The sequence below is a fragment of the Engystomops pustulosus genome, chromosome 1 (assembly GCF_040894005.1).
Source record: "Engystomops pustulosus chromosome 1, aEngPut4.maternal, whole genome shotgun sequence".
NCBI lineage: Eukaryota > Metazoa > Chordata > Amphibia > Anura > Leptodactylidae > Engystomops > Engystomops pustulosus.
Window position 1 is genome coordinate 80693365 of NC_092411.1, and position 26592 is coordinate 80719956.

The 26592-nt window shown below is 40.4% G+C and overlaps 1 protein-coding gene across 1 annotated transcript in view; it reads left to right on the plus strand.

Annotated features, from left to right (window-relative positions):
* Window positions 1–24149, plus strand: part of LOC140076061 (somatomedin-B and thrombospondin type-1 domain-containing protein-like) — a 31810-nt gene extending 7661 nt beyond the window's left edge. Inside the window, exons 2-5 of the mRNA XM_072122603.1 lie at window positions 19341–19523; window positions 19612–19702; window positions 23295–23453; window positions 23946–24149. Of these exons, the coding sequence (XP_071978704.1) occupies window positions 19341–19523; window positions 19612–19702; window positions 23295–23453; window positions 23946–24051 (539 nt within the window). The 3' untranslated portion in view covers window positions 24052–24149. The remainder of the gene's footprint in view (window positions 1–19340; window positions 19524–19611; window positions 19703–23294; window positions 23454–23945) is intronic.
* The last annotated feature ends 2443 nt before the right edge of the window (window positions 24150–26592 follow it).

Consider the following 26592-nt stretch of genomic DNA (forward strand, 5'->3'; position numbering starts at 1 on the left):
CCTGGGACTGCAGGAAGAGTGAGGTGGTGTGGATAGGGTCAGATTACCATTGGAGCTCCGGCTCCTGGACTCACAAATCTTCCAGTTCAGGTGGCCTAGGAGAAGCTACAGTGATAATCAGAACTTGCCTACCTTCTTTCAACTGTATGGTTACCACTGGATGCCAATAGCGTCAAAAACCATGGTAGAGCAGGGAGCAATATGTTACTGCTTAACTTTGGAATAAATAAATGGGTTGTGCATTGCAATTTGAACACTCAGTCTCTAAAAGGTTTGCCATTATTTTATTAGTTGGTTGGCTGGATCCATGGAAAGTAGGGGGGTGGACTGATGCACAATAGTTTACAGTGTAGAACTATTAAAAGTAATAGTAATCTGCCCCGGTGTCTACAACAGTGAAGCTTACAGGATAAGGGTACATTCACACGTGGTATGCCCGCTGTGCGCTGGAGAGGAGGAAGAAGTTGCCCCTCCTCCCTCCATAGAAAACAGCCTCTCACGGCCGCATACACGCCAAAAGATAGAGCATGCTCTATCTTTTTGCGGTGTGCGGCCCGGATCGGTGCCACACATGTATGGCACCGTATCCCGGCCGTGCCGCTATTGCCGTCTATGGGGACGTACATGCGGCCGCATGTACGGCCCCGCAGACGGCAGTGTGAATAAGCCCTAAGAGGTTTACAACTATAGTTAGAACAGGATTAATCATGAATAAAAATAGAAGATGATTGCAAACTGTTCACACTGAACTACAATGTGCAGGAGATTTAACTGTACCAAAACCAAGATTACTGCAAAATATTACAGCCCATGTGAGTAAACCCTATTGTAACCTACAGGTATCTCTAGAAGCAAAATCACAAACCGCACTGCCTAGAATAAATGCAAAGTAAGGAATGTTAGAAATATCTAAAGCCTTACACATTGTAGCACTGAAACCATGTAACTAACTGCATGTTAGAAGTAAGCATTGAAAGAATGTGTTCATTAATCAGCGCCTACCAAAGTAAATAGAGTAATCAGAATTTTATATATACATATACAGGCGGTCCCCGGGTTACGTACAATATTTGTATGCAAGTCGAAACTGTATATTTTGTAATTGTAGCTTTAAACAAAATGTATTTTTTTCCCCAGTGACAATTAGATTTTCATGACATTAAAATTTTAGCTGCAGTGGGACCAGGGATTATCAATAAAACCTCATTACAGACACCTTACAGCTCATCATTGCAGCCTGGGACTAAAGTAAAAAAAGTAAAACATCCAGAGAGCTTCACCAGATGTCACAGTGGGCAGAGGGGTCCCTCTTTAATAAGGGATTGTCTGTAAGTCGGGTGTCCTTAAGTAGGAGGCCGCCTGTATATACACACACACACATATATATATATCGTTTTAAACCTGTAACTTTACACAACATGGTGTAATTTCCACACAGTACAGTAGCTATATAGGACACTATGGAGAGGGTCACGCAGCCATCTGATTTCCCAAATTTAAGTTTCCTTGTTACATAAAATTATAAAACTGTGGTAGCTTTACTATAAGCTCATGTAGTTCAATTATGATACTCATTTTCTATAGCTTTTATATAATGTATTTATTATGAATTATCATAAATGTGAATGAACATTCTTTTTCCATTTGTTTCTATTTTTGTATGTGGAGAGAAGATTTTACAACAGTGGTTCAGTCATTTAGATAAAAAATGAAGACTTGCCATTACTAGAGTCTTTCTGTGTAACATAGATGCCTGTTTTTGGACAATTTTTGCCTTTTATTTAAATTATTTCTTATAGTCAGGATCAGACTAGTCTGGTCCAAACACTGAGACACCCAAAAATCATGAGAACAGGGGTTCCTTGTGTCCTATATGAATTGAGCAGTAGATCCTGGAATTCCTCATTCACCTTTTAAATTGAACGTCCTTTTTCAGCAGCAGTATAATTGTGCGCAGTTATATTTTGAACTCCCGTAGAAGTGAAAGTCCTGTGTATGAACAGCCCTCCCTCTACAGATGCCACTAGGTAAGGGTTCATGGACCCCTATTCTTGTGCCTAGTGGGACTCACACCTTTCAAACATTTATGGCACATCCTGTGACCATGATTAAAACCTAATTAGACGAAACGCGCAAGTTTTCTGCTTCATGTAGCTCTATGATGGATTTTAAATATATGGAATAAAGATTTTTTACCTACACCCCGTAGAAGTACTTTTTTTGTTTTCAAAATCCTGTGACTGTGACTATAAGATGGAATTCCCCAGGATGAGAGTACGTTTCTGTCACAGTATATTTGTTCAAGTTATCTTCTATTCTCAGTTTCTAAAAAAAAATTTGTTAAGCAACAGAAAATAAAAATGGCAAAATACAACGAGGAATCATAACATGAGTTTATGGAAGGTAAATTGCGTATGTTGGTTGCTAGCAGTGTAGGCTACTAGGCCTCCTGCACAAAAGAAGGATTAGCTTTATGTAAAAACTGCACAGTGTCAGACTAGGGTGATTCTCCACTTCCTGACACATAGGGGAACATTTACTTACATGATCACTCGAGTTCAATAAAAGTGCATTATTCATCTATAATGCTTCGTGCGGCGATTCACTAAGATGTGAAGAAGTGCACCAGAAATCTTGTATGTGTTGCTTTGCTGCAATGGCCCGACAGGGTTCACCATCTTTTTTGTGGTGCACTATTAATGTATGGTGTGTGACACAATTTGAAAGTTAAATATGTTGCTTGGTGCGAATCAATCGGACCGTCCGACGGCATGCCACCTAATTTGCGTTGCATGAAAGCCAGCGCAGCTGCGCCACAAAAGGATCGTGTGCGACACATTTGCAGTTACTTCCCTATTTAAAGAGAAAAAGTTTACATCTCATTTACTCAATTAAGGCTCCATGGCCAAAGATCGAGCATGCTCTATCTTTTTTGTGGGCATGGCACGGAACATTGAGCACCCATTCTACCGAGACGCCATGTATATCCGTCCAGATAGATGTCCCTCAGACGGTCGTGTGCATGGGGCCTTACTTTGAGCAAAAAAACTTTGAATTACGTTTCAGAAGACAATTAAAACTCTGCATATGAACACAGGCAGAAAACGGTTCTGTCATGTCGGGATTGAGCAGGATTATTTGTCCCCTGCTATAACCCAGTTTTACATGGCAGTATTTGGCATCAGTATTTGAAAGCCAAAACTGAAAATCGATCCTATTCATAAAAGATGAACAAATCTTGATTTAAAAAAAAAACACTGGACACAATACTGCCAGGCGATATTGATATTATAAGGGGTTTCTCCACCATGTACAAATATTATCAAAAGGAGAGGGATTATTGTTACTGGGCGTCCAGTAATGGGGTCGCAGGTGCTCATATCAATGGAAAATGCCAGTAAATACACTGTGATTGGTTGTAAATGACAGTGAGAGCAGTTATTCTGTCAAACAGTTTTGATAAATCAGGTTCTTTTTCCGCTGTATTGTTGCTTGTTTTGGATAACACTTTATAAGGCTCAGGTCACACTACCGTTCAGATTTCCGTTTCTAGCGTTGAATTGATCTGTTTAAATTCCATTGAAATCAATGCAATTTTTAATGTCATCCGTTGTCATCCATTTGACAGTTATCCGTCATTTTTCCGTGTTCAATGGCCAAAATGACGGAGCTTGAAGTACTTTTTTTCAGTTAAAAAAATGGATTCATCAAGTCAATGGGGACGGATAGTAAGTGTCAGGTTTTTTTAGATGATGAAATAAACAGATTTAGCAGAAATAGTTAATAGATAGATAGAAAAATTGATGATGGATAGATAATGTAAGGCACAGAGAGAAAGGAAGACAGATAGAAATGAGAGATCAATAGGTAGATAGATAGATAGATAGATAGATAGATAGATAGATAGATAAATAGATAGATAGATAGATAGATAGAAAAATGGAAAAAAGCAGCACTCCAAATGGTTACTTCAAAAAAACGTGGTCTTTTATTTCATGTGCGACAGCGACGTTTCGGCTCACCTTGAGCCTTCCTCAAGCCAAACAATCAATGTGTTACAGGGATATATATACATAAGATACAATGATCATGTGACTACATAAGCCCCACCCCTTTCGTGTTACGGCCAATTACACAGTGACGTACATATATCCAGTAATATAAATACATATGTATACAAGTAATTCATATCAACATAAGTGCACTTAATCTATTGACAGTATGAAGGTGTACAAAACATATTCAGTTATATATACAGTAATAAATCGTTACCCTATGTCCAAGTGTTAAAGTGCACATAATTAAAATAACCCCCTCAGACGGTGGTTAGACGTACCGCCGTATGTTCCAAACCACTCCGATTCTCACTCCGGGTGTTCACTGGGTGTGCACAGACTCCAGCATATCGCTGGAACGCATCCTTGGCCCGCAAGCCTTGTGAGCCCGGGATTGCTTCCGCCCGGGGCACCGGAAGTGCTTCCCCGTTGCTATGGGGACGTGTTCATGATCGTCTCACGACCTCAAGTCGTTGCCTGCACTATTAATCAGGTAATGTCCATAGACTTGGATAAATAAAGATCCACAAATAAATGTGAATTGGCACACAGCTTCCATATAGTTATAGAGATCCACGACGTCACCGCTCTGTGGAGGGTTTAAAACCATGCAATCAGAATGCTGGGTCTGGATGGTCACTCTCTCAGTGACCCCAACTCTGTGACCCATAAGGCGCAACCAATACCTCTCCTGGTAGACAGATGTCGTGACTTTAAATTATTGAAAGACGCTGTGGCCCGTGCATATTAGTGGTAACAGAGAATCATAGAAGATATCAGCATGTGCACACACATCCAGCATATGGTATGAGTGATTCATCAGAGGGTAGAACACACGGTGGTCGTCGTTATAAGCTCAAGATCTTTTTGGGAATTCATGATCTAAAACAATAAGAAGAAATAATTCCTATTAGTATACATATGAAACATTCACCAATTGTTATCTTTTACGTATACCGCTAGGACCGCCAAAGGGTACAGGACTGTCGAGAGACTCCCCATATCTTATACTACATTCAATTTAAAATCTACATTTAATCCGTTGGGTTTCAAAGTATTAAGCGAAAAAATCCATTGTAGCTCCCGTTTTTTCAAAAGACGCTCCCTATCTCCACCTCGTCTTAGTATGGGAATGTGATCAATTAGTCTAAAACGTAAGTGTTTTTCTGTGTGGCCAACTTCACAGAAATGTTTGGAAACTGGTAGGTCTTTTCGACCAGATCTTATCGTATACCGATGTTGGTTAAAACGTACTTTAAAGGCCAAAGTGGTTTCGCCTACATATAACAGCCCACATGGGCAATACAGAATATATATAACGTAAGTGCTGTCACACGTTAGAAAATGTTTAATGCTGTACTGGACACCATTATGTGAAAACTTAGCTCCCTTTTCCATGACCTTGCAATTGATACAGTTACAGCAGGGGTAACAGCCCTGTCTGCTGTTTCCTGTTAGTGTCAACTGTCTGCCCGTTTTAGCAGACCCCACATCGGATCTAACCAGTCTATCTTTAATGTTTTGTGACCTACGGTAAGAAAAGAGGGGCGGATTCTCAAATTCTGAAATATTTCTATCAATACCAGATAGTTTGGGCCAATGTCTACGGACAACTTTGGCTATTGCATCACTCTGATCGTTATATGTACTCACAAATGGTATCCTTTGAGTGTCACTTCCCTTCCTGCTGTCCATAAGTAAATTTTCTCTTGTTCTAATCTCTGCCTTCTGTAAGTTTTGTAAGATAATGGAGTCCGGGTAACCCCGACTTTTGAATTTTTGGGCCATTTTATGCATGTTATTCATCGATTTCATCGGGTCACTGGTTATTCTTTTAACCCTAAGCAATTGACTATAGGGGAGAGATTTAATCGTACTGCGAGGGTGATTACTCTCATATCTCGTCAAGTTATTTCTGTCTGTTGGTTTAGTGTAGATGTCCGTGTCGAATTGGTTCCCCCGTTTCGTTACCAATACATCTAGAAACTGTAGGGAAACCTCTGAGGACACAACAGTGAACTTGATAGTTCTATCTATTGTGTTTAGGAAGGTATGGAATTCATCCAGTTGGTGTTGTGTACCAGACCATAGGAGGAAGACATCATCTATGAACCTCCACCACTCCAGGCAATGCCCAAAGAGTGGGGAGGCATAGATGACGTCCTCCTCCAAGGCCCTCATCACGATGTTGGCGTATGTGGGCGCCATATTCGCGCCCATAGCCACTCCTACTTTCTGAAGAAAAAAGTCATCTCTAAATAAGAAGTAATTGTTTTTAAGGACAAAGTCCAATAATGTCATGATAAATTGTTGTGTGCCCAATGTTGGCTGTTTAGTATTGAGCATTCTCCGTACTGCTTCAAGGCCCATATCATGGTCAATGGACGTGTATAATGATATAACGTCAAAAGAAACCAAAAGAATGTTATCATTTGTTGAGATATTAACTGCGTCCAATTTATTGATAAAATCTGATGTGTCCTTTATGTATGACCTACCCTCCGTGGCTAACTCTCTCAATGTTTTATCCAAAAATGTGGCAATATTCGAAAAGATGGATCCCGTGCCCGATACAATAGGTCTCCCCGGAGGTGAGACCAGACTTTTATGAATCTTAGGTAAGACGTAAAACACTGGAGTAGTGGGATGTTCAATTATCAAGTATTTATATAAAGCCTCATCAATGACCTTTGCCCTAAGGGCCCCATCCAGTATCTCCTTAATTTTTTTACATAATCGGAATTTCGGGTCACCAGAAATCTTTTGGTAAGTATTCGTATCGGAGAGTTGCCTCAGGATCTCTGTTAGGTATGAGCTGGTATCCATGACGACGACCGCCCCGCCTTTATCGGCCGGCTTGATGGTAAGGTCGTCGTCATGGGCCAGCTCATCCAATGCAGAGATTTCTCCCGTGGTAAGGTTCGCATGTTTCAGTGGTTTATCAACATCAGCTAAACGTAGTTTTTTCAAATCATTCTTCACAGCTGTAGTAAATGCAGTGATATGGGGAGCATCAACTTCTGGTGAAAAATTGCTCTTATTATGTAACCCAAACTGTCTAAGATTCAATTCAGACTGGGACGGTAATAAACATGACATTTGATTGGCAAAGTAATATTTCAATTTGATGGCACGAAAAAATTGATGTAAATCTACTTCTAGCTGAAACCAATCTGGTCTAGCACATATGCAATACGACAGTCCTTTGGACAACACTGATATTTGGTCATTAGTCAGGTTTTTAGAGGAAATATTTACCACCAACTGCTTTAGTTCCGTTTCCTCAGGGCCATCTTGGGTATTGCTCCATTCGACTTGTGCTGGACTGCTTTTCCTACATCGGTTATGTTTTCTTCCTCCTCGCCGTGTCTTAGGTCTTTTTTGGTTGTATCCTGAGGTGTCCCTAAAAAAGAAAGGTCTTCCTCCATTTCATTGGATGCGAGAGTGGACCTCTGTGCAGATCGTTTGTGGAAGGCTCTGTTTCGTTGTTTGTAACCGTCCCTTGCATTGGACTGGGTGCGACCACCCTGCCAATGATAAATTTGGCCACTTTTATAATCGTCGGTGTCCCGTTGCCACTTGCTCCTTTTTATGGCTTCCTGCTCTTCTTTGGCCACTTTTATAGAAGAGCAGGAAGCCATAAAAAGGAGCAAGTGGCAACGGGACACCGACGATTATAAAAGTGGCCAAATTTATCATTGGCAGGGTGGTCGCACCCAGTCCAATGCAAGGGACGGTTACAAACAACGAAACAGAGCCTTCCACAAACGATCTGCACAGAGGTCCACTCTCGCATCCAATGAAATGGAGGAAGACCTTTCTTTTTTAGGGACACCTCAGGATACAACCAAAAAAGACCTAAGACACGGCGAGGAGGAAGAAAACATAACCGATGTAGGAAAAGCAGTCCAGCACAAGTCGAATGGAGCAATACCCAAGATGGCCCTGAGGAAACGGAACTAAAGCAGTTGGTGGTAAATATTTCCTCTAAAAACCTGACTAATGACCAAATATCAGTGTTGTCCAAAGGACTGTCGTATTGCATATGTGCTAGACCAGATTGGTTTCAGCTAGAAGTAGATTTACATCAATTTTTTCGTGCCATCAAATTGAAATATTACTTTGCCAATCAAATGTCATGTTTATTACCGTCCCAGTCTGAATTGAATCTTAGACAGTTTGGGTTACATAATAAGAGCAATTTTTCACCAGAAGTTGATGCTCCCCATATCACTGCATTTACTACAGCTGTGAAGAATGATTTGAAAAAACTACGTTTAGCTGATGTTGATAAACCACTGAAACATGCGAACCTTACCACGGGAGAAATCTCTGCATTGGATGAGCTGGCCCATGACGACGACCTTACCATCAAGCCGGCCGATAAAGGCGGGGCGGTCGTCGTCATGGATACCAGCTCATACCTAACAGAGATCCTGAGGCAACTCTCCGATACGAATACTTACCAAAAGATTTCTGGTGACCCGAAATTCCGATTATGTAAAAAAATTAAGGAGATACTGGATGGGGCCCTTAGGGCAAAGGTCATTGATGAGGCTTTATATAAATACTTGATAATTGAACATCCCACTACTCCAGTGTTTTACGTCTTACCTAAGATTCATAAAAGTCTGGTCTCACCTCCGGGGAGACCTATTGTATCGGGCACGGGATCCATCTTTTCGAATATTGCCACATTTTTGGATAAAACATTGAGAGAGTTAGCCACGGAGGGTAGGTCATACATAAAGGACACATCAGATTTTATCAATAAATTGGACGCAGTTAATATCTCAACAAATGATAACATTCTTTTGGTTTCTTTTGACGTTATATCATTATACACGTCCATTGACCATGATATGGGCCTTGAAGCAGTACGGAGAATGCTCAATACTAAACAGCCAACATTGGGCACACAACAATTTATCATGACATTATTGGACTTTGTCCTTAAAAACAATTACTTCTTATTTAGAGATGACTTTTTTCTTCAGAAAGTAGGAGTGGCTATGGGCGCGAATATGGCGCCCACATACGCCAACATCGTGATGAGGGCCTTGGAGGAGGACGTCATCTATGCCTCCCCACTCTTTGGGCATTGCCTGGAGTGGTGGAGGTTCATAGATGATGTCTTCCTCCTATGGTCTGGTACACAACACCAACTGGATGAATTCCATACCTTCCTAAACACAATAGATAGAACTATCAAGTTCACTGTTGTGTCCTCAGAGGTTTCCCTACAGTTTCTAGATGTATTGGTAACGAAACGGGGGAACCAATTCGACACGGACATCTACACTAAACCAACAGACAGAAATAACTTGACGAGATATGAGAGTAATCACCCTCGCAGTACGATTAAATCTCTCCCCTATAGTCAATTGCTTAGGGTTAAAAGAATAACCAGTGACCCGATGAAATCGATGAATAACATGCATAAAATGGCCCAAAAATTCAAAAGTCGGGGTTACCCGGACTCCATTATCTTACAAAACTTACAGAAGGCAGAGATTAGAACAAGAGAAAATTTACTTATGGACAGCAGGAAGGGAAGTGACACTCAAAGGATACCATTTGTGAGTACATATAACGATCAGAGTGATGCAATAGCCAAAGTTGTCCGTAGACATTGGCCCAAACTATCTGGTATTGATAGAAATATTTCAGAATTTGAGAATCCGCCCCTCTTTTCTTACCGTAGGTCACAAAACATTAAAGATAGACTGGTTAGATCCGATGTGGGGTCTGCTAAAACGGGCAGACAGTTGACACTAACAGGAAACAGCAGACAGGGCTGTTACCCCTGCTGTAACTGTATCAATTGCAAGGTCATGGAAAAGGGAGCTAAGTTTTCACATAATGGTGTCCAGTACAGCATTAAACATTTTCTAACGTGTGACAGCACTTACGTTATATATATTCTGTATTGCCCATGTGGGCTGTTATATGTAGGCGAAACCACTTTGGCCTTTAAAGTACGTTTTAACCAACATCGGTATACGATAAGATCTGGTCGAAAAGACCTACCAGTTTCCAAACATTTCTGTGAAGTTGGCCACACAGAAAAACACTTACGTTTTAGACTAATTGATCACATTCCCATACTAAGACGAGGTGGAGATAGGGAGCGTCTTTTGAAAAAACGGGAGCTACAATGGATTTTTTCGCTTAATACTTTGAAACCCAACGGATTAAATGTAGATTTTAAATTGAATGTAGTATAAGATATGGGGAGTCTCTCGACAGTCCTGTACCCTTTGGCGGTCCTAGCGGTATACGTAAAAGATAACAATTGGTGAATGTTTCATATGTATACTAATAGGAATTATTTCTTCTTATTGTTTTAGATCATGAATTCCCAAAAAGATCTTGAGCTTATAACGACGACCACCGTGTGTTCTACCCTCTGATGAATCACTCATACCATATGCTGGATGTGTGTGCACATGCTGATATCTTCTATGATTCTCTGTTACCACTAATATGCACGGGCCACAGCGTCTTTCAATAATTTAAAGTCACGACATCTGTCTACCAGGAGAGGTATTGGTTGCGCCTTATGGGTCACAGAGTTGGGGTCACTGAGAGAGTGACCATCCAGACCCAGCATTCTGATTGCATGGTTTTAAACCCTCCACAGAGCGGTGACGTCGTGGATCTCTATAACTATATGGAAGCTGTGTGCCAATTCACATTTATTTGTGGATCTTTATTTATCCAAGTCTATGGACATTACCTGATTAATAGTGCAGGCAACGACTTGAGGTCGTGAGACGATCATGAACACGTCCCCATAGCAACGGGGAAGCACTTCCGGTGCCCCGGGCGGAAGCAATCCCGGGCTCACAAGGCTTGCGGGCCAAGGATGCGTTCCAGCGATATGCTGGAGTCTGTGCACACCCAGTGAACACCCGGAGTGAGAATCGGAGTGGTTTGGAACATACGGCGGTACGTCTAACCACCGTCTGAGGGGGTTATTTTAATTATGTGCACTTTAACACTTGGACATAGGGTAACGATTTATTACTGTATATATAACTGAATATGTTTTGTACACCTTCATACTGTCAATAGATTAAGTGCACTTATGTTGATATGAATTACTTGTATACATATGTATTTATATTACTGGATATATGTACGTCACTGTGTAATTGGCCGTAACACGAAAGGGGTGGGGCTTATGTAGTCACATGATCATTGTATCTTATGTATATATATCCCTGTAACACATTGATTGTTTGGCTTGAGGAAGGCTCAAGGTGAGCCGAAACGTCGCTGTCGCACATGAAATAAAAGACCACGTTTTTTTGAAGTAACCATTTGGAGTGCTGCTTTTTTCCATTTTTCTACATATAGAGGATCGTTTACCCAATCCTAACAAGCTTGCACCCACGAATTGTTTGCACGTGCTGCCCGGACTTTCCTTTTGTAGATAGATAGATAGATAGATAGAAAAGCAAGATCGATGGCAACTATGAGGGATAGATAGAAAGAAGCTATAGATCGATGTATTGAAAGTGAAAGTAAAATGTCTGTTAATGTAACGGATACAGTCATCCATTATGTTCAGTTGTTTTATTTCAATTTATTTACCATCCGTTATCTTTTTGTAAATAATTGGAAATCCTGAATGTGAACTTAGCCTAACAAAGTAAAACTTTAATGATCTTTTGGGGACTATATGAAGCACATAATCCTTCTGGAAACTACAAAGTGTGCAGAACAGATGTGTTTGGATGAGAACAGGGCTTGGCATTGTATGGGCATTTCCCAGATATTTAGTAGATTGTTTCATAATCGAATGTAAGAATGTACGTTAGATAATATTACTGGCAGAGAATAATATTATAATGCATTCAGCATTACTACTAATATTGAAGATCAGTGTCTTAAAGGAAACCTACCATTTCAAATGGTAGGTGTAAGCTGTAAACACCGAGCACCAGCTCAGGGTGAGCTGGTGCCGGTGCTTAGTTTCGTTAGTGTTAAAACCGCGGTATCGCGGTTTTAACACTTTTTAAACTTTATAGCAGAAACTGCTTCAGCGCTGCGTGTGCACGATCGTGCGCGCGCCTACATAGGAAATGCCGCAGGCGCGGTCGCGCGCAGCGCCGAAGCAGCTTCTGCTATAAAGTTTAAAAAGTGTTAAAACCGCGATACCGCGGTTTTAACACTAACGAAACTAAGCACCGGCACCAGCTCACCCTGAGCTGGTGCTCGGTGTTTACAGCTTACACCTACCATTTGAAATGGTAGGTTTCCTTTAAATGATACTCTGATTATATCCATTATGAGGTATATAAATAGCAAAACTGTACACAATGATATCTGCGGCAGAATTTGTATCTGGATCCTGTCTGACTTTTCAGGTCCCTTTACTGCCTTATAAGGACTACATTAGTAGGATATGGAAAGGACTCCACACTTGGTATGATGTCTATAACAATGTTAAGTCCTGTGTTTATAAGAGGCCCCTTTCCCGGAGGCCAGTGATATACTGGACACTGCGGTTACACTAAGTATAAATGCTGAAATGTATGGCTTGCCTATCACAAACCTCTATGCGTTGGTAAACGTTCATTCCTAGAATTCTTATTCCATTGTCTTTTCATCTATAATTCTGTCTGTTTTGAGATGGATATTTTTTGGATATAAAACAATGTTTTAAGTAATAGTTCAGCAATATCAGATTTTTCTGGGGGGTGTTTTCTTGACATGTGAAGTGACACCTCCTGTCTTTTAACTTATTAGCCAGACATTCCTATCCATAAAATGGCTGCAGATGGAGGGTCATGTGATGTCTAACTGGGGATTGCTCATGGACAGATAAGAGCACATGACTCTCTATCTGCAGCCATTTTATGGTCAGGAATGTCTGGCTGGTAAAAGACAGGAGGCTTCACTTTACATATCAAAACGGTGCAGAACTTTTAATAGATCTATATTGGCAAATAACCTAATATCCTGTCCCTCACAAGTACACACACATTACAGAAAGCATGAGGTAAAGTGGCCAACCCCTTATGTTAAACTGTTTTATTTAAACTACAGAGAGATTACTCTCTACTAGAAGGAATAACTCTCCACCCGAAATCCTTTGTCACAAGATGAAAGGAATGTATGATCCTGACATGGTATAGTAAACCGCATGTCAGGCTGTGAAATGTTCAGCCTCACCTCCATCGCCGGGCTACTTCCCTCTTGCCAGGCTTCTGAATGGGGCCCATCTCTATTATTTCACATGGATGGATACATTGACAGGGGGTCAGAGGTCATGGTGAGTGTACACAGGCCATTCTGGGAAACACAGGCCAGACCCTTCCCCCTCCCAGTGCCCCCTTTGGAACATGGTGTAGAGTGTAGGGTCTTAGTAACTCTATGTACCAGCACAGGCTATTGATTTAATGTGAAATCAGTCATGTCCGCTTACAAAGAGCAGCACAAAATGGAATGTAAAGGAAGCCGGTATAGAAATAATTAGATTTACATTTCAATTGGATTGCCCTATTTGTTTAATAGTTGTTAATACGGTTCCAGAAATGTAACATTTTGAGTAACTTTTTAAGTGATCATTTTGTAGCTATGAGAAGGGGCGATTAATGTTAGTCATACATTTCCCTGCATTACAATTAGATATTATTAACATTAAACATTAGCTGCTTTACAGAGTCAATGCTGGATGCAGTTTTGTTTTTGCTAAAATAGTGTAAGGGAAAGATCTCTTATGGGACTTAGATCAAACATTGAACTTAGCAAAGCCATTTCTGGTTTATAATAAGCAACAGCTACTCCATGCCAATCTTTAATACTACTATTTTACTCTTCACACCAGTAATACCTGCTAGTAAAGGTTTAAAAGTCCTCCCCATATCACTTTAATAACAGCTGTTTTTCTGATATGCAGCTGAGTAGACAAAAGAGTCAATTTTTAAATATAAGAGTCATGTTTACTCCAGGCGGACAGTAAACCACCTCCTTCTTTTGATTGACATCTTTGCGTCTTGACCTTAGCATACAGGAAGTCCTCTCTCTGTCCACTTCCTTTTTTTTTTTTTTTTTTTTTTTTTAATACAAGAATGCTGTCCCTCTCACTGCCTGGTGAATTTAGCAGTGAGCACTGTGTTAGAAAGTGGCAGTGGGCAGAACCAAAATAGACAAAGGCATAGTGGGGATAAGGTTTATTGTGCCTGTTCTTGATGATAGGTTCCTTTTAACCCTTTCAGGACCTGGCCCTTTTTTGTTTTTTCATTTTCATTTTTTAATCCCCATGATCAAAAATCCATAACTTTTTTATTTTTCCATGTACAGAGCTGTGTGACGGCTTATTTTCTGCGTAACAAATTGCACTTCATAGTGATGGTATTGAATATTCCATGCCGTGTACTAGGAAGCGGGAAAAAAATTCCAAATGCAGTGAAATTGGTAAAAAAACGCATTTGTGCCGTCTTCTTGTGGGCTTGGATCTTACGGATTTCACTGTGCACCCCAAATGACATGTCTACTTTATTCTTTGGGTCTGTGCGATTACGGGGATACCAAATTTATATAGGTTTTATAATGTTTTCATACATTTAAAAAAATTAAAACCTCCTGTACAAAAATTTTTTGGGGGATTTTGCCATCTTCTGGCGCTAATAACTTTTTTATACTTTGGTGTACTGAGCTGTGGGTGGTGTCGTTTTTTGTGTATTTTGATGATGTTTACAATGTTATCAATTTTAGGACTGTTCGACCTTGTGATCACTTTTTATAGAATTTTTTAATTTTTTTAAATGACAAAAAAAGTGCCATTTTCGACTTTGGGCGCGATTTTCCGTTACGGGATTAAACGCAGTGAAAAACCATTATCATATTTTGATAGATCGGGCATTTTCGGACGCGGCGATACCTAATGTGTTTATGATTTTTACTGTTTATTTATATTTATATCAGTTCTAGGGAAAGGGGGGTGATTTGAGTTTTTAGGGTTTTTTATTATATTTTTTATTTTTATTTTTAGTACTTTTCAGACTTCCTAGGGTACTTTAACCCTAGGGTGTCTGCACGATCCTATCATATACTGCCATACTACAGTATGGCAGTATATGGGGATTTTACTACTCATACATTACAATGTGCTGATAGCACATTGTAATGCATGGGTTAACCCGAAGTAGCCTCGGGTCTTCGTGAGACCCGAGGTTACCATGGCGACGGATCGCCGCTCCCCGATGACGTCACGGGGAGCGGCGATCCTCGAAAAGATGGCGGCGCCCACGCGATCGAGGTGAAAACACCCGCGATCGGTGCTAGCACCGATCGCGGGTGTTACTGGTAAGCCTTTGCTGCAATATGCAGCAAAGACTTACCGGCTATGGAGAGGGCTCAGCGTGTGAGCCCTCTCCATGCACCCGCGGCCGACCCGTGACGTGCTATTACGTCACGGGTCGTGAAAGGGTTAAAGGAAATCTACCACCGGGATGAAGGATTGTGAACAAAGCACATTTACATGCTGGTGTGTGCCTCCGCTGGCATGAAATGCTCTTTTTTTTAACAAAAATAGTATTTTAAAATTATGCAAATGAGCCAAAGGAGCTCCAGGCTCCATAGGTTTTAATAGAGTCTGGAGCCCCTCAGGCTCATTTGCATCATTCTCAAAGCCTTTTATTCTTAAAAACAACGACATGATAAGTTTAAAGAAGAGCAGATCCCATCAGAGGGGGCACACACGAGGATGTGAAAAACCTAAACCTAGGGTGGGAAATGCATTGGTCACAGCCTCCCCCCAGTATATAGCTAGCCAGCCCCCTGCCCCCCAGTATATAGCCAGCCAGCCTGCCACAGTATATAGCCAGTAAGCCCTCTGCCCCAGTATATAGCCAGTCAGCCCTCTGCCACAGTATAAAGCCAGCCTGCCCCTGCCCCAGTATACAGCCAGACCCAGTTTAACCAATTCATAAAAAAGAAAGTTAACACTCACTTTTCTGACCCCCCCCCCCCGCAGGTTTCCTCTTCTTCCGCGACTGCATTATTTTGGCCTGGTGTAGAATTGTGCTATAACTTACGCTAGGAACCTGGTGCAGGCTACAGTTGAGATGCTGGGATGTACAGAAAACTGCTGCACACTCCATGATAAATGCCCCCAGGTATTAGGCTACTGCTGCTGATCAGAGGGCACTCTTGTCATAGTGAAACATCGGCAAGGAAATGTTATGAACTGCTGTGTTTGAATAGGTTTATGAAGAAGTGGTAAAGGACATTAATAGAGGTTTTGTGTTGTCTAATGCTCATATGAGCTCATCTTTGGATGAAATGAAGAGTTTGTTTTCAATATCATTAATCAGTAATGGTTGATGTCACATTGTTTTTTGTCAGTACGTGTTGTGTTTGTTTCATATCGCATAATGAGGGCGAGAACAGCTTCGTCCAAACGTTCTCGTGTCCTGGCATAGTGTCACCACATACCAGGGGATACTGCGAACCTAATCATTTGGAGGCATCAGTATAATATTAAACATATCAGCGTTCTCATATTTCTGTCATTTTAAATAGGAACTCTTTCTCATGGAAACTAGCATTTTACAATACTGAAAATGTATACATTCTGGAGAGGTGTTGCACACCAATCTTATCTTTCACTTTTTTGATGAGAAATAAGTGATTCAGCACAACCTTAAGCACAAATTCTTCTTTTACTATTATGCCCCTTACAAATTAACATTTGTGCGTCTGGACTGTACCCCTGGCAAGCATACAGCTGTGCACTGGAGAGAATCTGCGCTCATCCCTCCCCTCTCCATGGCCGCACGCACAGGGAAAGATAGAGCAAACTCTTCTTCCCGTGTATGGTGTGGTGGGCAGTGCATCCATTCATATGGATGGACGTATTCCCAATTGAAATGCATGCATACTTCAGAAAGTATATTCCTGATAGTAGATTTTCTTTAAATGTATATATTCTTTATATGTGAGCTAATGTTTGCTTTTTCTATTGAACTGGTTGTTTTCTCCTATTTATTTTTAGTTCTTTGTAATGTTAATTACAGTATCATAAAGGCTGCAATCCCAAAATATGTAAAACCTTCTTATCACCAAATGTTTTTACCATTTTCACCACTTCACCCATTGGCCCTATCTTGGTTACTATGACACCGGGAACCAAGCTTTTGGAATATTTTTTTTATTATTAAACTGCCTGCATCTTTGGGCCTACAGCAGAGGGAATGGTTATCCCGCACCTTTCTATGGTTGAGACTTTCAACTTTAAAATTACGCCAGAGGTTAGTTAGGGCCTTAGAAAAGAGTATATGAAATACCCATTCCCCTCCATCTTGAGTGAATTTTTTAATTGGCAAACTATTTTTTTAGGTGATTTTTTAGGTGTTACCCATGGAACCAGTAACACATTGACCCACATTTATCAAAAACACTAAAAACTGCCTGTGGAGTGTGCAGAGTGCACCAGATTTGGGAATTGTGGAGCACGTTCTTCATGAATCTGGCGCTCCCTGCACTGCTCTGACAGAGTGCACCAGCTTTCTTTTGGTGTAACTCTTCTCGGACTGCCCGGACTGCGCAGGTCCGGAGTCTGAAGCAACGTCTTTAGACGTCGCTGCAGTTTTCTACCGCGGAGACCCCAAGGAGAAGGGAGATGCTGTTAATTACCACTTCTCTCTTCTCTGCTCCGGCCCTTAAAGTGGTGCTTACGAAAATTTGATAAAAATTGCCCGGTCACTAGAGCCTTTTCAGGCCACGTCACTAAGGGGTTAACATAGGATGCGCGGCTCACTTCTGTTGGACACTACATGATAAATGTGGAGCACAGTCCGACTGCAACGGAACACCCTTTTAAATGCAGTATTTTGTGCCGCGTTGGGTATAGTGCAGCTGCGACACAAATGTGTAGCGGACACTTTATAGAAACTGCTTGCACATTACAAAAAACTGGTGCAGGGGCTTTAATAAATGTGGGCCACTATTATGATAAATTTGACATTAAAAGTAACATCACAGTAATATCATAACCTCAAAGAAAGTGATCATTATAAAAGCAGAGAGCTGTTCACTTCTACCAGGGTCAGTCTTGCCACAAGAAGGGGCTGGTTACATAATGTCAAATTTTCATGAGGAATTTGTTTCTTTTGGTGTCTGATAGCAAGGACTGGTACTTGTCTCTTACTGAGGAGATAGCCCCTTGCAGTCGTTTGTCCACAAATGTTGAAGGGACATGCCTTTCTTGCTCACTTTTCAGTATATTCCCGGGAGTTTATCAGCAGTGATAGCAGCACAGCCAAGCTCTCCAAAAAAAAAAAAAAAAAAAACAGATTTGATAAATCTAAATAATAGATATAATCTATATGCTCTTTTGGTGCCATCTCTACCGGTAAGCTTTTGTCACTAGACCATCTTATATGCAGTGGGAAGCTGTCTATGTTGCTGTGAAGTGCTGGTTTCGGGCCAAAATAAACAGCTGATGGAGGCACTGAAGCATATGTAAATATGCAGACAGGACCCGTGTGAGAAAGAGTGTCCAGCCGGATCTGATACAGAAACACGGACTGCAAACATAACATCCTGCCGCCTCCCAACTGAGCTTCGATCACACACACCCACTGTGTGTCACCCTGACATCATGTCACAAGAGGATCATTTAATTTAACTTCATGTTCCTACTATGAAGTAGATGAAGAAACTGTTGTATCTCAACACATTTCCAACATTGCCATTATCCTGTTTTTTATCTAGATAGTACTGTGTGCAAAATACCTCTTACAGTAGCCTTAAGTATTCAGCCCACTGCATTGTACTGTATGCAGACCACTACAAATCCTGCTAAACTTTCATCTCAAACAAGGAGAAGACTGATCAGAGATGCAGCCAAGAGGTCCATGATCACTCTGGATGAACCTTAAACACACCATCCCCACTGTAAAACATGGTAGATCATGGTTTGGGCCTGCTTTTCTTCAAACAGGGACAGGGAAGATGGATGGAGCCAAATACAGGACCATTCCGGAAGAAAACCTGTTGGAGTCTGCAAAAGACCTGGGACTGGAACGGACATTTATCTTCCAACAAGACAATGATCCCAAACAAAAAGCAAAATCTACAAATGAATGGTTCACAAATAAACGTATCCAGGTTTTAGAATGGCCAAGTAAAAGTACAGACCTGAATCCAATTGAGAGTTGGAATACTTTCGCCAGGCACTGTACTGTATATGAGCCATATAGTATAAACTGCCCTAGTACTTTCTGGCTGGGTTCTCAAGTTTTGAAATTTTTTTTCTTTCTCTTGCAGTCTCACACTGTGTAGTTGGTACGTGGGGGCCATGGAGTGAATGCAGCGCCCTTTGTGGAATTGGGAGCAAAGAGAGGTCGCGGCAAGTAAAAGTTCCTCCAGGGAGTGGAGGAAACCCCTGTCCAGATCTCAGACAGCGGCGTGGCTGCTATGGAGATGATGTCACCTGCCATTCCTCCAAAGGTTACAATTAATCCTATTTTGTATTAAATAAGCGATTTTTATTTCTGTATAAGAAATGATTGTAACCTCATTTTTGTGTCTGTCACAGAAGTGGCCAAAATATTGCCAAGCTCTTTCAAAAGGGATTCCAGAGACCGCTGGAGAAGACCTCACACAGCAATATCTTTAAAGGCTCCAAGGTAGGAAGAAAATATTAACATAATAAGGGGAGATTAATCAGAAGTGTCTGAAAGCAGCACTGTTCTAGTTGCCCATGACAACCAATCAAAGCGCAGCTTTCATTTGTAAAAGTAAAGGGTGATTGGTTTTCATGGGCAACTAGAACAGTTTTGCTCTCAATGACTTCTGATAAATCTCCCCCAATATGTTTACAATATGGAGGAATATCATACTGTATTGATGTTCATTGACTTTTTTAATGTTGATAAGGATATGAATTAAAAAAATAGGTTGCTTTTAATTGTCTGATACAATTAGTAATCAATATAAGTCTATGGCTGTGGAAGAAAATAAAGGGATCCCCAATTAAATTTAAACCTTTAATATAGTCCATTGGGTTTTTGTTCCAGTGTCAGTCAGTTTACAGGATTTTTCTATTGTGATTTTTGATGACTGCCCTATAGAGGCTAAAAGACAGATGTGAATTTAGCCAACAACCTGTTTGGCAGTATTTGTATTACAGGGATTGGCCACTAACCTCAAGTAAGGAAGTAATATTTCTAACTTACTATTTGGGACTCTTTCTAGTTCTGTGTCTATTGATATCACACTAATCTTAAGCAGCCTATACAGCATGTTACTTTATAGGTTAAAAGTCATAGGAAAACACTAGTAAAATGTGAGAGGTCAGTTCCTGTGTTCTACTTTGTTACTATGAGTCCTGTTAATGAGCTAAGCCACGGGGTAGCGGAGAGTGTCCACTCTGCTAATCCTTTCATCTTTCTGCCAGGGATGACTTGTTAATAAAGAAAATTCTAACAGGCAGAATGATGGCAACAATATGTGGCAGGAAAGGGAAGCTGCTCTAACATTTCAGATACATAAAGGAAAAGTATCACGTGGCCTGACATGGCCTTCACCATTGTATGTGCCAAATAGCATTTTAACTTAACCAAGACTTGGAAAATTGTTAAACCATGAGTGTAAGGCAGAGACTTGAACTAACTAATTGCATAATATATGGCTAGTATATTTATGTAACCATATGCTACATATAGAAAATAGAAGAAAACCTTTTTATTACATCAAATTGCTCATTCAGACCATAAACTACAGACTAGAACCAACTCCTGTACAAAGCCAACAGAACATATTAAAAAGTGATTATTTTCACTAAAGAACGTGTCCAGAAAATGTCTTATCAGTCTAGAGCAGTGATGGAAAACCTTTTAGAGACCGAGTGCCCAAACTACAACAAAGACCCGCTTATTTATCACAAAGTGCCAACACAGAAATTTAATTTGTGATTTATACTCCCTTCTCTGTCACAGTTTTCATTGATACCAGCACCTGAGGCACCAATAAAGCAGAAAATAGTCCCAGGTAGAGCTGTCACTTTAAAATAGCTGTGTGCACAGTAAGTCCTGGGCTGTCTGGGACTGCAGGAAGATACCTGGAGTCATCTCTGGTGATGGCCTGAGTGCCCACAGAAAGGGCTCCGAGTGCCACCTCTGGCACCAGTGCCATAGGTTAGTCATCGCTGGTCTAGACAAATAGTGAACACTAAGCATTTTGGTTGATATTAATAATTATATACAGGCGGTCCCCTACTTAAGAACACTCGACTTACATACGACCCCTAGTTACAAACGGTCTACTGGATATTGGTAATTTATTGTACTTTAGGTCCTAGGCTACAATAATCAGCTGTAACAGTTATCACAGGTGTCTGTAATGAAGCTTTATTGTTAATCCTGATTCTTATGACAACCCAACATTTTTAAAATACAATTGTCACAGAGACCAAAAAAGTTCTGTCTGGGATTACAATGATAAAATATACAGTTCCGACTTACATACAAATTCAACTTAAGAACAAATCTACAGACCCTATCTTGTATGTAACCCGGGGACTGCCTGTATCTATAATCAGTGGTAGATTGTACAGTCAGTTCACCACTCTGTTATTTCCTAAAAAAAAACAGATTACACACTTAACACTTTTACTAGTGGCAAATGTAAAATATAGCTCTGAGGTTTCCTCTAAACTTTTCTGTATATGCAGTTAATATAACTCTAGTAGTCTGGCTGAAACTTAATTGATAGATTAAGAAAAGTTATTTGATTATTTCACCATTCTTGAAGGTAAGGTACCTAACAGTAGGAAGCAATAAGAAGTAAGATCAGTAAGCAATAGGAAGATCAGGATCAGACTGTCCCATCAGAATAACAGAGAATTCTCTGGTGGGCCCAGGCTTTAACACTTTATAAGTGGTCCCCAAGACAAACCCAGTGGAAGAGAATAGAGCAATCATTTCACTATGGTCTATTTCTTATTGGTTGATTCAAAAATATAATGGATTACTAGACTCTGAAGATATACCTTATCTTACACAGGGATTTTATGAAGTGAGAGTGGGCTCTCAAGATTATCACCTCTACCAGAAACTTCATACCCCAGTCTGACACTGTGTAAAATCCATATAGCATGTATTTTGTCTTGTTGCTTTACTGAATTTTTACATACATGAGAACATGGTCTTTGCAAGGTTAAAGGAAACGGGGCATGGGCCACAGATCTTTTGGCTTAGGTCCCAGATGTATTATAAATTGTGGGGGCCACAAGGTAGACAATGAAAATTGCATTAACCAAAATGTGGGGTATTATGCTGTGTGTGGGCCATTACAGAGTGTGTGGGGGGGGGCAATAAATGTTTGTGTGGTGAACTCCGCAGAGACAGGGTGATGATGGGGTTAGTGGAGAAATGAGAACTATAGATCGAGGACACATTAAATACAAGCTAGATGTAATAAGGAGTGATTTCTCCTCCGTTTTTGTAGCTGCTTATCATAAATGCTGTTGTTTTTGGCATTGCATTTCAGGGGACATGTGCAAGACACAATGCTACTATCTTTTAACTAACAACGCCCATGCATGAGAAGACCCATAATCACAGCACATATCTACAGTACAATGTAGCTCACTGGGTCCATCGCATACAGCAGCGATGGCATTGTACTTTCTCTCGCTCTTTTTTTTTTCTTTTTGATAGCTCATCCGAGCTTTGATGCTTATCTACATATCCACTTCAGACATACCACTTTCTATGCTATGCTGCCATCATCTACGTCTGCATTGTCCATGATGATGAAATATGCCCTAATAATATCTGGGAAACATCTGCTCTATGTGTTGCTTTATAATGATCACTGGATACTCTCTGATATTACTGATACATATACCTTTGCAGTATTCTTAGCAGACATCTCATTTGTATTTTCAGTGGGCATAGTAAGAGCTTGTGTAATGTATGTTTATGAAGGTGAAGTTCCACTTTCCATTATTAATAGCACAGCAACCGTGTCTTTTTTTTTTCTTCCCCTATAAATAATGGAAGGAAACGGAAAGCGTTTTGAAGTCTATGGGGAGTATAATGGGGAATATAATGGAAAACCACTATGCAGGTGTGAACTGGAAAATCAGATATTACTAAAATCCATTTTTTCTGGCTAATGGAAATAAATGCTTATTAATATAATCTTGCAATAACGCTGTTTATTTGTACATGGCCCCTGGGTTGAATATGTATTTTTTATTTTCTCTTCATTCAGTTACTGTGTCTACTTCAGACTGAAACAAGTGGGACCTGCCTGTCGGCTGCAAAGCTGGGGCAAGCAGTTCACACAAGAACAAGTTGTATGTGTACAGTGCCAACCTGAAGCCATGGGCACTAGTAAGCGGTGCCAAGGGGATGGTCTTGCTGGTTCAAGGTAAGAGATTACTGGGTGGATTGAACTGTAGGTAAAATAAATATATATTACACACACAGAGTTGGACAATACTTGTACTGTAATGATAGTTAGGACTAGTACAGAACCATTAACATGACATCAGTAAGTATGTGGTCGGACATCATAGCCCTTTACCTTGATAATAAATACTCGTGGCTATTTAAATTGATGTTGATAAGCAATAAAAGTCAATTGGTACTTGTTTTAAGGGCCTTCACGCCAAACTATACATAACAATTCTCATATTAAATGGACCAAGCAGCTGCTCCTTACTGTGCTGTAATTTTATCAACCACTTACTGGTTAATCTTGATCTAGGGGTTATGTTGTATTGCAATATGACCCCTAGGTCATGAGGAACATGATGGCAAATAATTGATTCCTTTGAATTCCATTTTGTAGCATTCATGACACGACTTTTAATTAACATGCATTACTATGTATTGCTAAACTTTCTTGTAACCATTATAGGACATTCTGGACGGTTGCCTCCCTGCCAGGCTGTCAGGGATCTTGGGTACAAGAAGATCGCAGAGAAGACTGCACGTGCCAGTTCCTCTCCTACCTGTTTGTTTGATGATGAGGATTGTCTTAGTTGGATGCAGGATAGTAGCAGTACACATTGCTGTCCTCACAAAGCCAAATGGTTTACCTCTCAATTACCTACCTCTTCCACCTGCCCCTTGCTTCCATTTTTTTTAATTTTTAAAGATTTTACTTAATTGTTTGTGAGTGCATGTTACCTGCTAGAGATGGAAATGCGATTATCTACGTGAAAACTTTAGTTGTTGGATTTAAATTGAACAGTGTGAAAAAAAAATGTTGCATAGTCAACTATAAAAACCTACGAGAAATATTGCATTGTCAGCTATTATAAAAGGTGAAAAGGAAAATTATAAAATTGTTATATTATGAAGGAAGTATATTTATATGTTTAATTATATCCATACATTATTTCCCATTATTTTACATTTGTATTATAATGCATTAATATATTGTCACTTACAGTAGTAATTTACATTATCATAACCAAAAGCATTTATATGCCGGTACTTCTGCTGTGGAGCAACAATAGGAAGAAAGAAACTTGGATATGTGCTCAAATTGTATAACAAAATTGCATTTTACCAACCATAAAGGTGAGCTTATACAATGGCCCACATTTATCATTGTCACTTTAACATGCATGTCAGACATTCAACATAAACGTGCCACCCAGTGAGAATTGGCACAGGGCGCCCCTTTACATGCACTATGCAGCTGTGACACAAAACTGGTGCCAACACTTCATAAATACATCTGCAAGCTGTTGCCATTTATTTATGGGCAAACTGCGCCAAATATATGTTGGGGGTCATTTATCTTTTTACCAGTATCATTTGTAGAAATCCTAACTAGTATCAATCCAGGGAATTTTAATTACTCAACATGCTAATTGGGCTTTCTATTGTTAAGCTACTTGCACACTGCCGTAAGCTACCCAGGCAAGCACACAGTAGTGTGCCGGAGAGGCGGAGATGTAACGCACGCCCCCCCTCCCTATCCATAGCGATGCATGTGTCTTGGCCGTACATACAAGGGAAGACAGAGCACGCCCGTGGCACTGTACTGCTGCCGGGCACCATAGCCGTCTATCGGGATGTATATCTGGCTAACGTCCCCACAACGGCAGTGTGAAAGGGGTCTTAGGCCAATGGTTCTGGCCTTCAGTAGACAGGCTGGCTCTTCCCAGGTGACAATAGAGATATAAAAATAATGACACAAATTACTCGGGAACAATGGGAGCCAATTAGAGATTTACAACTAAGCCAGCAACAGTAGCGTGGTCTAAAAGGTCCTCTTTAGCACAATGTCAAACTAAAGAGACTCTCCATTTGACCCAGCCACACAAAGAGGGTCAGCAGACCCCGTTTTGGAGATCATAGTTATAGTAGACAAGGTTGTAAATAAACGCAGGTCAATCAAGTCCAACCTATAAGATTAAAGGGAACCTGTTATTAAAAATTGACCTTTTAAACCACTACCAGTATGTTCTCAAGCAGCCGAACACCTTACAGATCATGTTTCTTCGTGACTCATTGTGGTGGCATCATCTAGAAAATCTTCTTTGAAGTGAGATGTAAATTGATAGTATAAAGTTAAACAGTTGGAGATTTTAACACTGAAGTCAAGCTCTTTCTTCCTCAGAAAGCCTCCTTCACTGTAACTGGTGGTCCTAACCAGATCTCCTGAAGTAAAAAGCATCATGTCAATCACGGCGGTGTTCAGAACTCCGCATCTTGACTTCAGTGTCAACTCTCCTCCTCCTTGACTTTATACAACCAATTTAGAGCTCACTTCAAAGTTGATTTTCCGGATGATGCCACCAAACTGGATCATGAAAGAAACAAAAACTAGAAGTTGTTACGCTGCTTAACAATATACTGGTAGTGGTTTATTAGGTCAATTGCTAATGACAGGTTCCCTTTACAACCATAACAACCTCCTATGGCAGAGTGTCCCATAGTCTCATGGCAATGATAGAATTGCCCCTCCTCTAGGCGCAGAGAATGCCCCTTTGTCCTGGTCACTACGGGACCTGCATTTGTCATGTATTTGTGACATATCCTGTGGATATGTCATAAATACTAAGAGAATAACAATTTAAAGGAGATCTACCATCAAAATCAACCATGATATAAACTAGTGATCAAGCATAATAAAACCTGGAAAGTGTTTATCTCTGTTCCGGCAGGGTGTACACCTTAATGAGGCAGACACATAAAAGTGCCAGTAGGCAGAACCCAAACAAGAATCTGAACCTGCTGGAGGACATGCAGGGCTAAGTCCAAAAGATCTGGGCCCGTGTTTTGGATCTTTTGACCTAGCAATGCCGGAGGTCATAACATATACAGTAATACAGAACTGCTTTGACTGTTTAACAATTAACAGCATGTTTGCTAATACATGTATAATGATAGATCAGATATGTGTAATAAAAATGTCACATTTTGTCTATACACTGAAAGGGATTTTCTAGGTAACCTGTCTGAGTCAGTGGGTACTTCTGGTTTCTATGCCCTGTGTTTGTGCTCCTGGTTAGTGGGAATTTAGCATGTAGGATCACCACCTACCATAT